This window comes from Giraffa tippelskirchi, chromosome 6 (assembly GCF_054371585.1).
Source record: "Giraffa tippelskirchi isolate mGirTip1 chromosome 6, T2T-mGirTip1v1.2.pri, whole genome shotgun sequence".
In the NCBI taxonomy this organism is placed as follows: domain Eukaryota; kingdom Metazoa; phylum Chordata; class Mammalia; order Artiodactyla; family Giraffidae; genus Giraffa; species Giraffa tippelskirchi.
In genome coordinates this window covers 125,724,803-125,739,190 of record NC_137280.1, presented here as the reverse complement: position 1 = coordinate 125,739,190, position 14,388 = coordinate 125,724,803, and the positions used below count along the sequence as shown (strand labels likewise).

The following is a 14,388-nucleotide window of genomic DNA, read 5'->3' as shown; positions in this document are numbered from 1 at the left end:
ATTTTGCCTGTACTGTGATTCACTTTGCTGGTAGATGCTGCCCTCTGTTGGAAGTAGTTGAGAAAATACATGGATCAGTTTTGCTGTCCTTACTCAAATCAAGCACTAAAACATGGATACTTTTTATAAAGGAATTAATCTGTTTCTAATGATGCACCAAGGAAAGCTAAGGATACTGGTTTCTTCCTTTTTAAGAAAACAGATGTTTACTTTTGTATGTCTAAAAGCAACAGTTAGTGGGCATTAAGTGGGAACAAGACAAGAATTTGGGGAATGCAAAGGTTTAGGGCTATCTGGAGACCAGAGTTCCATACCCAGCTTGCCCTTATATGACCTTAGTGATTTACTCCATCTGTCTGGGCTTCAGTTTCTTCACTGATGCAATGAAAAGGTGGAATAAGTCTCCAGGGATCGGTATTTCAGGAGAGCAGCCTCAAATTATGGTATTTGTTCATAGGAGATACAATGGCTCTGCCCCAAAGGAACTTAGTCTGGAAATAGCTAGAGGAGACAGACAGTCAAAATACAGTTGTAATCCACTTGTAGTGCTGTGAGGTGGGCAAGTACCTATTTCTGCAGAAACACAAGGAGAGGTACCTGTCCAATTAGAGGAGGTGTCATCCTGTAGGGCCTGTTGGAGCTAGCCTTGAAAGCACAGTCTCGGCTGAGGGAAGCAGCAACCTAGAGAAGGTCTGTGGTGGTGAGACAGTGTGATCTGTCTGTGGACTTGCAACAAGTTCAGAATGCCCAGAAGATAGGGTTTGAGGTAGAGGGCTTGTTGAGAGATGAGTCAAGACAAAGAAGTCAGAAGTGTCCTATGCCATGCTAAGGAATTCGGATCTTAACCCAAGGGCAGTAGGGAACTATTGCAGGGTTTTGAAAGGGAAATAACCCAGACAGCTCGGCATTTTAGAACAGTTCCTTTTGGATTTAGTATAGAGTGTGGATTTTGTGTTGGGCAGATGGGAGTGAAGGAAGGGACATGAGTTAGGAGGCTATTACAGTAAGTCAAACGACAGATCATACCACTAGGATGGAGGGAAGAGAAATAAGAGTCTGCAAGCAGAAAAAACAAGTTGCTGGTTTCCTGTTCTTTAACTTAACCTGCAGCTATGAAGAGTCCAGCTGGCACTGATTCATTAGACCCAGGTTCTGTTATCTATGTTATATCCACCCCAGAATTGTTTGGGTTGTTGTTTGGTTCTGACAGAACATTTTGAGTTTGGAGGACAAGGTTCTGAACTGGAAGCACTTGCTCTAGGAGCAAGTAAGTGTAACCTTGGTAGTGGCAGCCTGACTGTAAACACGCACCCTTGGTGTGGCTTGTCTCACCTCTGTGTCAGGCGACCCAGAGCCATGACAGAAGGAGCTGTGAGCCTCCCTGGTGTTGCCCTCTCGGCCTCGTGGTCCTTCTGCCTTGGCTGCCCAGTGAGCAGCACACACGCAAGGTAGCTTCAGATCCCATGGACACTGAGCAAACTTAGAGTTTCGGGTGAGTGATTAGCATTCCATCGGCAGGAGGTTGACCTCCTCTGGACTGTGGAGGGCAAAGTTAAAATTCATAGTTGACATGGGATTTAACTGAACTCTTGACATCGGCCACATGAGCATAATGACATAGATTTTTCTTGTCTGTAAAAAGGTTAGTAGAATAGTTTTGTGGCAGTGTCAGAAATAGTTTTTCATTAGTTGAAGAATGTTAGTCAAGAGGCATTTACTATACTCTACAGAAAAAATAAGATTAAAAAAATGTTTTTGGCCACACTCCATGGCATGCGGCATCTTAGTCACCAACCAGGGATTGAACCCATGTCCCCTGCATTGGAAGGCAGAGTCTTAACCACTGGACCTCCAGGGAAATCCCTGGTTTAAAACTAAGTATTAGAATGAAAAATTCCTGCTTTCCTGTGTCTGCTTGAATCAGACTTTTTTGGGTAAAGTATAGCACATATACAGAAGAGAAGAGAATATAAAACATACAGAAAAGTTATAAACAGAATATCCATGTATCCATCATCCATATCAAGGAATATCCATGTATCCATCATCCATATCAAGAAATAAAATATTGTAAGCACCCCTGAAGCCCCCATCCCTTTCTACAATCATTATTCTTCCACCCACCCCAGGTAACCACTGTTTTGCCATTTGTGGTAATCATTCTCTTTATAATTGTACATCCTAGATAATATACATTCACTTTTATATTCGTGAGTAGCTATACGTTCATTCACTTTCTTCACGTAATTATTTTCCACTGTACTGTTATACCAGTTTACCCATTCTACTCCAGATGGCTGTTTGGATTGTCCTCTGTTTTAGATATTACAGTGTTACTGTGAACATTCTTGTTATACTCAGCCTGCTATGGAAGTGCAAGTTTCTGAAGGGAAGGTAGATTTATAGAAATTGTGGTGTTGAGTTGTGATATATCTGCATATTTTCACTTCACTAGATTCTGTTTTCCAAAGTGGCCATAACAATTTACATTACACCAACAATGTATGAGATCTCCTGCTGCTCTGTGACTAGACACACGTGAAAATTTTTTGCCAGTCTTGAGTGTAAAATGATAATCTTGTTGTGGTTTTGGTCTGCATTTCCTTGTTTACTAATGAAGTTGAAGACATTTCATAGGTTTATTGGTCATCTGATTTAGAGTTTTTTTAGTTCTCCACCTCTTTTCCCCCAAAGGATTATTATATGTTATTGACCTTAAAACTCCTCCTGCCCCTTACCTAAGGGAATGTGCTAAGGAGTATGGCAGAAATCTAGCTTGTGGGAAGGAGCCTAGATCCTTTCAACTTGCTTTCTCCTCTTTTTTTTCCCAATCCATCTGGTGTTTAGGAAATTTCCTGGCATTTCACTGATCTCTCTTCCCTCTCTTCTCCTTCCTTTTTCCTGTTCCTAGACTCTGAAGAGACTCATGGCAGATGAGGTAAGGAAATTTTGTTCAGCACGTGCATGGCTCATTTCCTACACTCGGGTATTTGCCAGTTGCAATAACCTTGACTTTCTGTAACTTATAAATGTGATATGGGTTCTACTCTCAGGTCCTCCCAAAGCTTTTCACTAACTCTTGGCTCTGTTTGATTTATTGCATGCATTTCCCTGGCATATTCACTGACTTCCAAGGTTAGGCTTGTTCTTTAAACTCCGAGCTGACTTGCTGTCTGGATGCCACTCATATCATTGGAAGCCCCAGAATGCTTTCAGATACTAACTGTTATTTTCAAACAGGTAGTGCCGATAAGCTGCAGTTTATCGGTAGCTCTTTTTGAATTGAACACCTGTCCTTGTGGTTTGAGGAATGGTTGAGATTGGTTGACAGAGAGATGGCATATATAGCCCTGAAGTACAATAGATTATATTCTTTGCAAAGAGGATTTTAGAGAATATATTTTGAACGTTTGCTGCTTGCATTAACACAAGTGCTATGGGGTGTACAGAAGAAAGAAATAACAATGGTTCCCTGGTTTTAAGGCATTTCCTTGTTTCTTGTATATAACTTATATCAAAATCATGATCAGACTTAGCTCTCGAAAGGAGAGGTCCTCTGAGGATCTGGCCACAGTTATGAGGGAAACAGAGGGGATTTTACTGAGCACTCTGCATATGGAGTGCTTTCGGTTCTGTGTTGCTCGAGGGCTTAGAAATGGCAGAGGAGCTAAAGAGCAAAGCTCTCTTTTTTTAGACAGGTTCCAAATTTTAGTGTTTCATTCCCCTTATCTTGGGATGAAGGTGAGAGTACCAAGTCAGTGTAGTAAATTAGATACAGGAAAGATTGGTTTCTCTTTTTCATGTCAGAAGAGCCTTGGAACTGCCCACAAACCAAAGGAACCATGGGTGTATAAGAGGTTAGAGGCTATTTGAGGTATGGTTTGTTGTGTAGATAAAAATGGATCACTACTAATACTTTTTTCTTTTTCTCAGCTGGAGAGATTCACCAGTATGAGAAGTAAGAAGGAGAAAGAAAAACCCAATTCTGCTCATAGAAATTCTTCTGCATTTTATGGGGATGATCCCACAGCACAGTCATTGCAAGATGTTTCAGATGAGCAAGTTCTAGTACTCTTTGAACAGATGCTGGTAAGTTCCCCACCTCAAAACGTTGCATCTTCTTGAAAATGCTTTAATGGGCATGTCTGTTGTTTAGTCACTAAGTTGTGTCTGACTCTTTGAGACCTCCTGGACTGTACCTGCCAGGCTTCTCTCTCTATGGGATTTCCCAGGCAAGAATACTGGAGTGGGTTGCCATTTCCTTCTCCATTTATGGGCATGATGGGCCCTTTTTCATGCACAGCCCTCCTTAACTAGCCCTTAATTACAAAAAAAACCCTCTAGGTTTAATAGAGAACTTAATAGCAGCTCCATTAATGAAGGGACTAAATATACAGGCATCAGTCTGTAGATTGGAATCTGTGAATTAGGCTTAGAAATATCTGATCACTGACCACCTTGTTAGTCTCCTTTAGCCCAGCAGCACTTAAGCCACAAAGATATAGAGTGAGTGGGCCAACTCACGTGGTAGTGTGATGACAGCCAGAGTAGATAAAGATTTAAAACATTCACAACAAAATCTCTACAAAGAAGAAACTTTGGAGACGCGGAAAGGTGTCATTTGTCCAAGGTCTTCTGTTTAGTGGTAAATCTGGAAAGAGAGTTCTGATACTATAATCACTGCTGCTGCTGCTAGAAGACCTTTAAAGACTGGGGCTGAGGTCAGTTCAGTAGTAAACTGTGCGTGGATGACACTGACTTCACTGCCTTCAGTGAGGACTACTGAGTGAATCACTCAGTGAATGTACACTAGTGCTAAGTGTTGCAAAGTTTTGAGTACATGCTTATATGGTTTCATGAGACCTATGGATTAACTTGGATTTACAATCTCAGCTTCAATTAAAGACTAGTGGCGAGTCTAACTAAGTTAAAAGCATGGGTTTAAAACCCTTAATACAGGGCCTGGTTGGTACCCGTGGTAGTAAACCCTCAACCAGTACTACTATTATCACTTTTCACTGAAGCTTTCAGTTTGTCTCATAATAATCCAAGTGTATTAAGAGTCTAAGAGTATGATCTTTCACGACAGTCTCTTAGGGGCTTTGGATTGCAAATTTAGATGTCTTCAGGGCCAGGGGAGATAGCATAAATAGTTAAGGGCTACATAAGATATGATAAAAAGGAAAAAAGACTGCAGTAAAATGAAGAACTTTTGGCATTTTTGTTAAAAGCCAGCCACAGTTCACTTCCAGGTTTTGTAGCATTCCTGTTGGGAATGCTAGCCCAGTAGTGCCAGGTGTTTCTGTTTTTTCAAGAAGCCAGAAATCTGTAGGTTTTAAAAAAAACAAAAAAATTGTTTTTTAAAAAACAAATAGCCAGCATTCAGATTTCCCTAATAAGGTCATTAAAAAAATTTTTTTGTTTATTCAAGTCACGATTCCAGATAGGGTCCAAAAGTTTGTTGAAGAAGCTGTTTGACTTTTAGAGTTTTCTGTAATCTTAAATTTGCTAACTGTATCCCTTGGTGCTAGAAATTCATATTTTTTATGAAGTCTCTCAAATTTAAAATGTTGAAATTTTTAGAAGACAAAGCATACTTCATCTTTGGGTCTGATTCAGCCTCAGGGTCACTATTTTGAAACTTCTGTTCAGTTTATCTGTAAAAGGAGGAAGAAAGCACCAGACATTGAGTCAGAAAAAAGTCAGGTTACTATTATGGTTTGGTGGTGGTGATTCCTTCACACATCACACACATACACATGGAGAAGAAATTGAATATTTCCACTTTTTCCTCCTGTACATCCCCATTTTAAATAATATTCTGGACTTGTTAGGGTTGAACTTCTGCTCACGGAGATAGGAGGCTCAGACAGATGGTTTCATATGTAACAGGCTCAAGCAGAGCCTTTTTCCTGGTAACACACTCCAGATTATGTCTGTTGAGGGAATTTGTCAGTTTCCAGTTTGTTCTTCATGAAGGAGTTTGTCCAGGAACTTAGTTAACCAGGAGTAATGGGTGTTTAGGCCTAGAGTGGCACAGATTTTGCTGGTGTTTGAATGGTGCCAGTGGTCCAGTGCTTCAGCCTGAAGAAATTACTAAAGTCCATCCCAAGTGCAGAAAATATTAATGCTATGTTTGCTTTTCTATCAGTAATACAAAGTAAGTTTTCCCTCTGTATTGAGAGTCCATTTTTGTTAGAAAATTTAAGTGTATGTATATAAAAATATCTGTTGGGATTGATACTAAAATATTAACCATATTTATCCCTAAGGAACTCCCATCATCTGTAATAGCTTAAGTCTCTATGGGTCAGGAAAATTTCTTTATTCAGTAAGCATTTAGTGTGTTCATCTCTTCACTAAGTATACTAAATATTAAACACTCAAACTTGTAAGGAATTCAAAGCAATTTTCCCCCTTTTTTTCCTGCTACTAGCTGGATATGAACCTGAACGAGGAGAAACAGCAACCTCTGAGGGAGAAGGACATTATCATCAAGAGAGAGATGGTGTCCCAGTACTTGCACACCTCCAAGGCTGTGAGTCCTGGGGCGCGTACCCGTGACGTGGGAGACTGTGCCCTTATCTTGGCCATGTTTCTTTTGCTACTTTCATAGAACATTTTATGTCCACGTCAGTTGTATTTCATTCTTTTATATAAACTTACGCATTTTTTACCCTCATTTGAGTTACTTTTCTTATATACTTTTGCCTAATTCAATCATCATAAAGTATGTATGAGTAATGGGAAGGAAATTCTGAGTCTCATGGTTCTGCGGTATGTACGATGGGTGTCTGCCCTCATACTGTTTAAATGGTATTAACTAATACTAGTCCAATTTATGACTGAGTCCGGTGTTTACTGACCTCTATTTGCTTCTTTCCAGGGCATGAGCCAGAAGGAGAGCTCTAGGTCAGCCATGATGTACATTCAGGAGTTGAGGTCAGGCTTGCGGGATATGCCTCTGCTCAGCTGCCTGGAGTCCCTTCGTGTCTCCCTCAACAACAACCCTGTCAGGTGAGGATTCTCAGGTGGAAACAGGAGTAAGAGCCCATTGTAGAATTCACTGGTGGGGATTAGAGATCTGAGGAGTCAGGGAAGTATGAGAATGTTCTGGATTGGGAGTAAGAAGTTGCCAGGATACACTTTACTTTGGTGGATAAGAATATATTCATTTGATATTGCATTGTCTTTGTCTGTTCCTTACAGTTGGGTCCAAACATTTGGTGCTGAGGGCCTGGCCTCCTTATTGGACATCCTTAAACGACTTCATGATGAGAAGGAGGAGGCTGCTGGGTGAGGACTTCCAAGTCATCCATCTTCTAGGTGTAGGGTAGTAGAGGACTTGGCTGTTTGCTGTAAAGGAGGAAATGGCATAAATGTAAAGTTAGGATTAGGACATTATATGTTAGCTGAGAATGGGGTTTATCATGGGGGTGACTAGAGGATGAATAATGATTATAGGTACAGGAAAAGGAAGAGGAACTTAAATTTCTCAGTATATACCACATATGATTGTGAGTCTCCCAACACAGGTTCTTATCCAGTCTGGAAATGGGGTCTGATTAGTCCAAAGCTCTCCCGTGATCTGGTCTGGGTCATATCTCATTTGGAAATACGTGTGATCGATTTGAGACTAACTTTATGATAAGTCTTCAGGGTTGAAATAATTCTTGCACTGACTTAGGTTAGGCTTTCTTGAAGCCAACCTGATCCAGTATGGTTTCTCTACTTCTGGGATCTTTCCAAAGCAAAACATAGGTCCTGTGCCTCCTAAAAGTACAGACTTGAAACCTTTGGTGTAGATGAGGCAAGCAGTAATAGATAGGAGGCTATTGTGATAGAATTTAGCCCTTAGGAGCCTACTAGGCATTAAAGGGGAGATTTTAATATAATACTAAATTCTTGGTTAATGAGAGGATTAGCCAGTGGTTCTTTTCTTCAGCTATCTCTTTTTGCCAGTATTTCAGGACAAAGTGCTATGTGCTAGAATTTACTCAGCTACTAGTTGGGAGTGTTTAAAAGACCCTTGTTTATAATTGAAAAGTCAGTGGGAGAGAGGTGTAGAACAAAGGGACTTCACTAATTATGTCTTCTACACCCAGAGGCTATGACAGCCGTAACAAGCATGAGATCATTCGCTGCTTGAAAGCTTTTATGAATAACAAGGTAAGATTGTTCCCATTCTCATTCTGACTCCCATCATGACCCTTGTTCTTGCTCTTCTATTGGCAAACTCAAAAAAGAAGGACCTAGAAATGCAAGGTTCAAGGCTTCTAGCTTTCCCTTTTAGTATAATAACTTTTGATTACCACATACACATACTGTTATGTATCTTTTTCCTCAATTGTAATGTCTATTTCAGGGGAAAGGCTTACTTTTCTTCTTCTGTTTATATTTTTGTTAATTATTGGACTTCCTGACCTGCAGTTATAAATTTTTGGAAGGCTTACTTTATTCTCTGCTTTATTGTTTTGTCCCCTGTATGTACCTACTGTAGAATATTTCCTTTCTTTTTTTTTTTCTGTCTGTTTAGTATTTAAACCTAGGGAGCCTTCAATGATTTGTTCCTGAGTGCAAATCTGTCTTCCTGACTGTTTAATTTTATTATAATTAGTCCATTGGCTTGTGGGGGCGTTGAAAAAGAAACGTAAGAGTCAGTTTTTATTATTGGAAGACATAGAATTCTGTTGTGTCTGCTCAGTTCAGTTCAGTTGCTCAGTCGTGTCTGACTCTTTGCGACCCCATGGACTGCAGCACTTCCCTGTCCGTCACCAACTCCTGGAGTTTACTCAAACTCATGTCCGTTGAGTCGGTGATGCCATCCAACCATCTCATCCTCTGTTGTCCCCTTCCCCTCCTGCCCTCAATCTTTCCCAGCATCAGGATCTTTTCAAATGAGTCAGCTCTTCACATCAGGTGGCCAAAGTATTGGAGTTTCAGCTTCAACATCAGTCCTTCCAATGGACATTCAGGACTGATTTCCTTTAGGATGGATTGGTTGGATCTCCTTGCAGTCCAAGGGACTCTAAAGAGTCTTCTCCAACACCACAGTTCAAAAGCATCAATTCTTCACTGCTCAGCTTTCTTTATAGTCCAACTCTCACATCCATACGTGACTACTGGAAAAACCATACCCTTGACTAGACGGACCTTTGTTGGCAAAGTAATGTCTCTGCTTTTTAATATGCTGTCTAGGTCGGTCATAACTTTTCTTCCAAGGAGTAAGCGTCTTTTTATTTCATGGCTGCAGTCACCATCTGCAGTGATTTTGGAGCCCCCCAAAATAAAGTCTGCCACTGTTTCCACTGTTTTCCCATGTATTTGCCATGAAGTGATGGGACCAGATGCCATGATCTTAGTTTTCTGAATGTCGAGCTTTAAGCCAACTTTTTCACTCTCCTCTTTCACTTTCATCAAGAGGCTCTTTAGTTCTTCTTCGCTTTCTGCCGTAAGGGTGCTGTCATCTGCATATCCGAGGTTATTGATTTTTCTCCTTGCCATCTTGATTCCAGCTTGTGCTTCCTCCAGCCCAGTGTTTCTCATGATGTCCTCTGCATATAAGTTAAATAAGCAGGGTGACAATATACAACCGTGACGTACTCCTTTTCCTATTTGGAACCAGACTGTTGTTCCATGTCCGGTTTTAACTATTGCTTCCTGACCTGCATACAGATTTCTCAAGAGACAGGTCAGATGGTCTGGTATTCCCATCTCTTTAAGAATTTTCCACAGTTTATTGTGATCAACACAGTCAAAGGCTTTGGCATAGTCAATAAAGCAGAAATAGATGTTTTTTTGGAACTCTCTTGCGCTTTCAGTGATCCAGTGGATGTTGGCAGTTTGATCTCTGGTTCCTCTGCCTTTTCTAAAACCAGCTTGAACATCTGTTAGTTCATGGTTCACATATTGTTGAAGCCTGGCTTGGCGAATTTTGAGTATTACTAGTTATATCTGCTAGAAAATTATTTTTTCTATGCTCATTTCTGTTTAGCTATTTTGGGAAGCGTGTTCTATCGTGTATTAGTTTGCTAGGGTTGCTAGAACACAATACTACAAACCACGTGTCTTAAACAACAGAAGTTTATTTACCTCACAACTCTAAAGGCTGTAAGTCCAAGATCACGGTGTCAACAGGATTGGTTCCTTCTGAAGGCTGCGAGGGAGGGTGTGTCCCGTGCTTCTCTCCTAGCTTCTGGTGTCTTGCTGACAACCTTTGAGATTCCTTGACTTGTATATGCATCACCCAATCTCTGTCTTTGAGTTCACATGGTGTTCTCCCTGTTTGCCTACATTTCCTCTTTTTATAAAGACAACAGTTATATTGGGTTAAGGACCCACCCTACTCTAGTCTGACCTAGTGGTAATCTAACTGACTACATCTGCCTGTGACCCTGTTTCCAAATAAGATTACAATCTCAGGTACTAGGGGTTAGGGCTTCAATATACTAGGATACTTAGGTACTAGGATTTTGGGAGGAACACCATCCAACCCATAACAACTCGTAAACTTGTCCCTGGTTAGGTGCTCTCATCTTTAAGCCTCCCTTTTCTGTTTTGGTCCTCCCAGTTTGGAATCAAGACCATGTTGGAGACAGAAGAAGGAATTTTGCTGCTGGTCAGAGCCATGGATCCTGCTGTTCCCAACATGATGATTGATGCTGCTAAGCTGCTGTCTGCTCTCTGTATCCTGCCGCAGCCAGAGGACATGTATGTGGCTGGAATGATTTCTCTTTTCTGTTTTCTTTTTTATCATCTTCCTTAGTCTTGAGGAATATTGAGTTGCTTGGGTGTCCACTTACTCTTAAATACTAGGTTAGACTATATTTATTACGTGAATACTGTGAATCTTAATATTTAAGAACGTTTTTGGTTAAGAGACAGAGGCTGTTCTGCACGTACTGCTGGTTATCAAAGGTACAGCAGAATGCCTCCTGGATCTCCAGTAAGGTCGTATTGTCTAGGACAGGAGTTTCTTTTTACATTTTTTAAAATTCAGAAGTAACACAAGGTTATTTTAAAAATCTGCACAACACAGAAATATATGAAGTACAATTCAACAATGTCATCCCTTTGGCAAACCCTATTCTGCAGAGGTGACCACTGTTGATGGTGTGGTGCAGTCTTATGGATCATTTTCTAGCGTAGACAAATACACTAAGTTATAACAGACCTGCCACTCCAAAAGATGGTATCTTAGAAGTAAGGAAAGGTGGTGCTAGTGGTAAAGAATCCACCTGCCAATGAGGAGATGCTAGAGACACTTCCCCCTGGTTCGGGAAGATCCCCTGGAGTAGGAAATGGCAACCTGCTCCAGTATTCTTGCCTGGAAAATTCCATGGATGGAGGAGCCTGGTGGGCTGCAGTCCATGGGACTGCAAAGAGTTCGACATGACTGAGCACACATACATGTATTCCTTGTACAATATATATATGTTATTGCATATTTATGTAGTTATGTTGGGTAGATTTTCTAGGAGTAGGCCAATGTTACCAGCATTAAAAATTGGTACTGTTAAATGCCTCTCCCAGAGTTGTCCAATTTATATGCCCTAGAACAGGGGTCTTAATTTGGTAAATATGGATAGGAGTCTAGGGCTGGATTTTTAGGGAGTGCATTTTTCTGAAGAGATGGTCCTTAGTTTCCTGGTGATCTGGCCTCTGCTCTATATGAAAAGAAGAAGAATACGAGAAATCCAGAATGTTGATATTGTCTGTTTCCTAACTGATCCGCACCCCTGTGTAATCTACCTGACCAGAGCACCTGACCAGTTCTCTCCCTTTCCTCACTCTTGGGCAGGAATGAAAGGGTTTTGGAGGCGATGACAGAAAGAGCTGAAATGGATGAGGTGGAACGTTTTCAGCCACTGCTGGATGGATTAAAAAGTGGGACCTCCATTGCTCTCAAGGCATGTATACCTGTGAAACGTCCTACAAGTAGAATTCAGGATACAAAGACTGAAGTTCATTTGACCTTTTAAAAGAACACATGGAATGGTTACCGACAATGTATTTTATATTTCAGAGTTCTTTCTGAAGGGAAAATGGTTACTCTTCTCTCTAGAAAGCAGAGAAAGAACTGTTTTCCTCATTACGAGGTGGAAAAAAGGCATGGTATTTATTTACAAGCTAGGAAAACCAAGGCATAGAACAAATTACACTTTCAAATCCCCGGAATTCTTTAGACCTCTGAGGTCTCTGGACCTGTGTTTAAACCAGGTTATTTTGCTGTAACAGAAAATCACTCTTGTCGTTTTTGTATTGCATCTTCAAGGTTATATTTGGGGGCCTCAGAATGCGTGTAAAGAGAATGGATCTTGATCTCTAGGAGTTAACATTGACACAGCCGCTGAATTTTCTTATCTTAGGTGGGATGCCTACAGCTCATCAATGCTCTCATCACACCAGCTGAAGAACTTGACTTCCGAGTTCACATCCGAAGTGAACTGATGCGCTTGGGGCTGCACCAAGTGTTGCAGGTGAGAGGCAGCTCTTCATTAGAAAGGCTTGGCTGGTTCCTCCTCTTCCTATAGCCCCACTATCCCTGGGATAACTTCCATTTTCAGTTTAAAAACCAGGTCGAGGGAGTTCCCTGGTGGTCTAGTGGTTAGGATTCAGCACTTTCACTGCTGTGGCCTGGGTTCAGTTCCCGGTTGGGGAACCACGGCAGGTCATGCAGTGTGGCCAAACCAAAAAAACAGGATGAAAGGTTTGGGTTTCTAGCCAGCATCAGGCACTTTTGGATTTCCTGACCTATACTTCTGACGTTGACAGGACCTTCGAGAGATTGAAAATGATGATATGAGAGTGCAGCTTAATGTATTTGATGAACAAGGAGAAGAAGATTCCTATGACCTGAAGGGACGGCTGGATGACATTCGAATGGAGATGGAATATCCTTTTATTGACTGGGTTGAAGACAGAAAAGACATTTGGTTGTGTTCAGTTATAGATCCCTGTATGGAATGGTGTGGAGTTGATGATCAGAAGAGGGCATTAGTCCTGTCTTCTTTGTAAATAAGGCAGCTGTCTTTTGATTGCTATGGATTTATTTACCTCAGCATGGACTAGAGAAGTTGGGAAAGGTTATCTGAGGGTTGCTCAGCATGGAAGCAGCCATCATAGTTAGTATAGATCTTCTAGAACACAACAGCTTAGCTTATTAAGATGTGGAACTGGTTTTGGAAAGACATGGACAAGTCAGGGAATAGGGCTGTAACTTGTATGTGCCCCTGAGACTGATATGGGGAATAATTTGGTTACCTGTCGATATTTTCCACAAGTGACTCTGAGGTTAGCTTTTTCTTTCTGTCTGTTGCTCAATTTTCAAGCCAAGTACTAGGCATTTTGTCTCTGTGTATAGTACCACTGACTCACTGGTCCTCTGGCCAAAGGAAGCTTACAAGGCTTAAAGTTTAGGGCAGAGTATATAGGAAGAACATCTGTTAGAATAGAAGTGGCATCTTGCTCCTTTTCACGAGAGCTGTCGAGCAACCTGGCAAACATATTTTCTAAGTATATGCTTTCCTTAGCCTCTTCTTCTTTTCCACTGACTTCAGTGAAGTCTTCCAGATTCTCTTAAACACAGTGAAGGATTCAAAGGCAGAGCAGCACTTCCTGTCCATCCTGCAGCACTTACTTTTAGTCCGAAATGACTATGAGGCCAGGTGAGATGGTATACCTTTGGGAAGAGTAATCTGAACCTAAATGGAGAGAGCAAAATCCAAGTGAACTGCCCTCTTTCACAGTGGGGTGAAGGCAATAGCCAAGGAAGGCAGCAGTATAAAGTTCTTTCATGTTGCAACATGAGATTCAAGCCATAGAGTAGAGATTGAGCAGTAGTACCGTCTGTCACAGGCAGGGTCTAGCTTGAATTTTAGATGGAAAAGGTTTTGCACTGGGAGACAGATGGCAAGAAGTTTTGACTCTCTGAAGTAGATGTGCATAGCTGATGCGGAAGAGGGGAATTTCTTAGCATGGCAGCAGTACTCTGTTAATTTTATGAAAAGGTCTTTTCCAGAACATTTATCCTTGGATCCTTCTATTGTTGAAGCAATTTACCTTTCATGATCTTGAATACCAAAATTATATTTTGGTTTTCCATTAATAACCTTGTTTTGTTTCTTCTGTAGACCGCAGTACTATAAGTTGATTGAAGAATGTATTTCTCAGATAGTTCTGCATAAGAACGGGGCTGATCCTGACTTCAAGTGCCGGCACCTCCAGATTGATATTGAGGGACTGATCGGTAAGTGTATTCATCTATTTGGTTTCGTAAAACATTGCTTCCGTCTTTCATTTTCCATCTTTCTTTCAGTGAAGATTTCAGAGAAGGTACTTTTCTAGCCCATGGGTATTTCCATTTTCACTCTTTCTTAGGTGATATAA

The 14,388-nt window shown here is 41.0% G+C and overlaps 1 protein-coding gene and 1 non-coding gene across 6 annotated transcripts in view; both read left to right on the top strand.

Annotated features, from left to right (window-relative positions):
• The window catches only part of DIAPH1 (diaphanous related formin 1), a 112,197-nt gene that overhangs the window by 24,995 nt on the left and 72,814 nt on the right, over positions 1-14,388 (top strand). For 4 of the 5 annotated variants that reach the window (XR_014056934.1, XR_014056935.1, XM_081501079.1 and 1 more), the window contains exons 2-12: positions 3,934-4,089; positions 6,437-6,538; positions 6,887-7,017; positions 7,210-7,296; positions 8,106-8,169; positions 10,571-10,710; positions 11,801-11,909; positions 12,369-12,479; positions 12,775-12,893; positions 13,551-13,667; positions 14,133-14,248. Coding sequence is in view for 3 of the 5 variants with exons in the window: in XM_081501079.1 (XP_081357205.1) it covers positions 3,934-4,089; positions 6,437-6,538; positions 6,887-7,017; positions 7,210-7,296; positions 8,106-8,169; positions 10,571-10,710; positions 11,801-11,909; positions 12,369-12,479; positions 12,775-12,893; positions 13,551-13,667; positions 14,133-14,248 (1,252 nt within the window). In the remaining 2 variants the exon portion in view is untranslated. Of the gene's footprint in view, positions 1-2,911; positions 2,939-3,933; positions 4,090-6,436; positions 6,539-6,886; positions 7,018-7,209; positions 7,297-8,105; positions 8,170-10,570; positions 10,711-11,800; positions 11,910-12,368; positions 12,480-12,774; positions 12,894-13,550; positions 13,668-14,132; positions 14,249-14,388 lie in introns of all 5 variants that reach the window. The other variant, XM_081501080.1, reaches the window with a different exon arrangement.
• Positions 12,590-12,661, top strand: TRNAE-UUC (transfer RNA glutamic acid (anticodon UUC)). The gene has a single exon. It is a non-coding gene; the product is annotated as a tRNA-Glu (tRNA).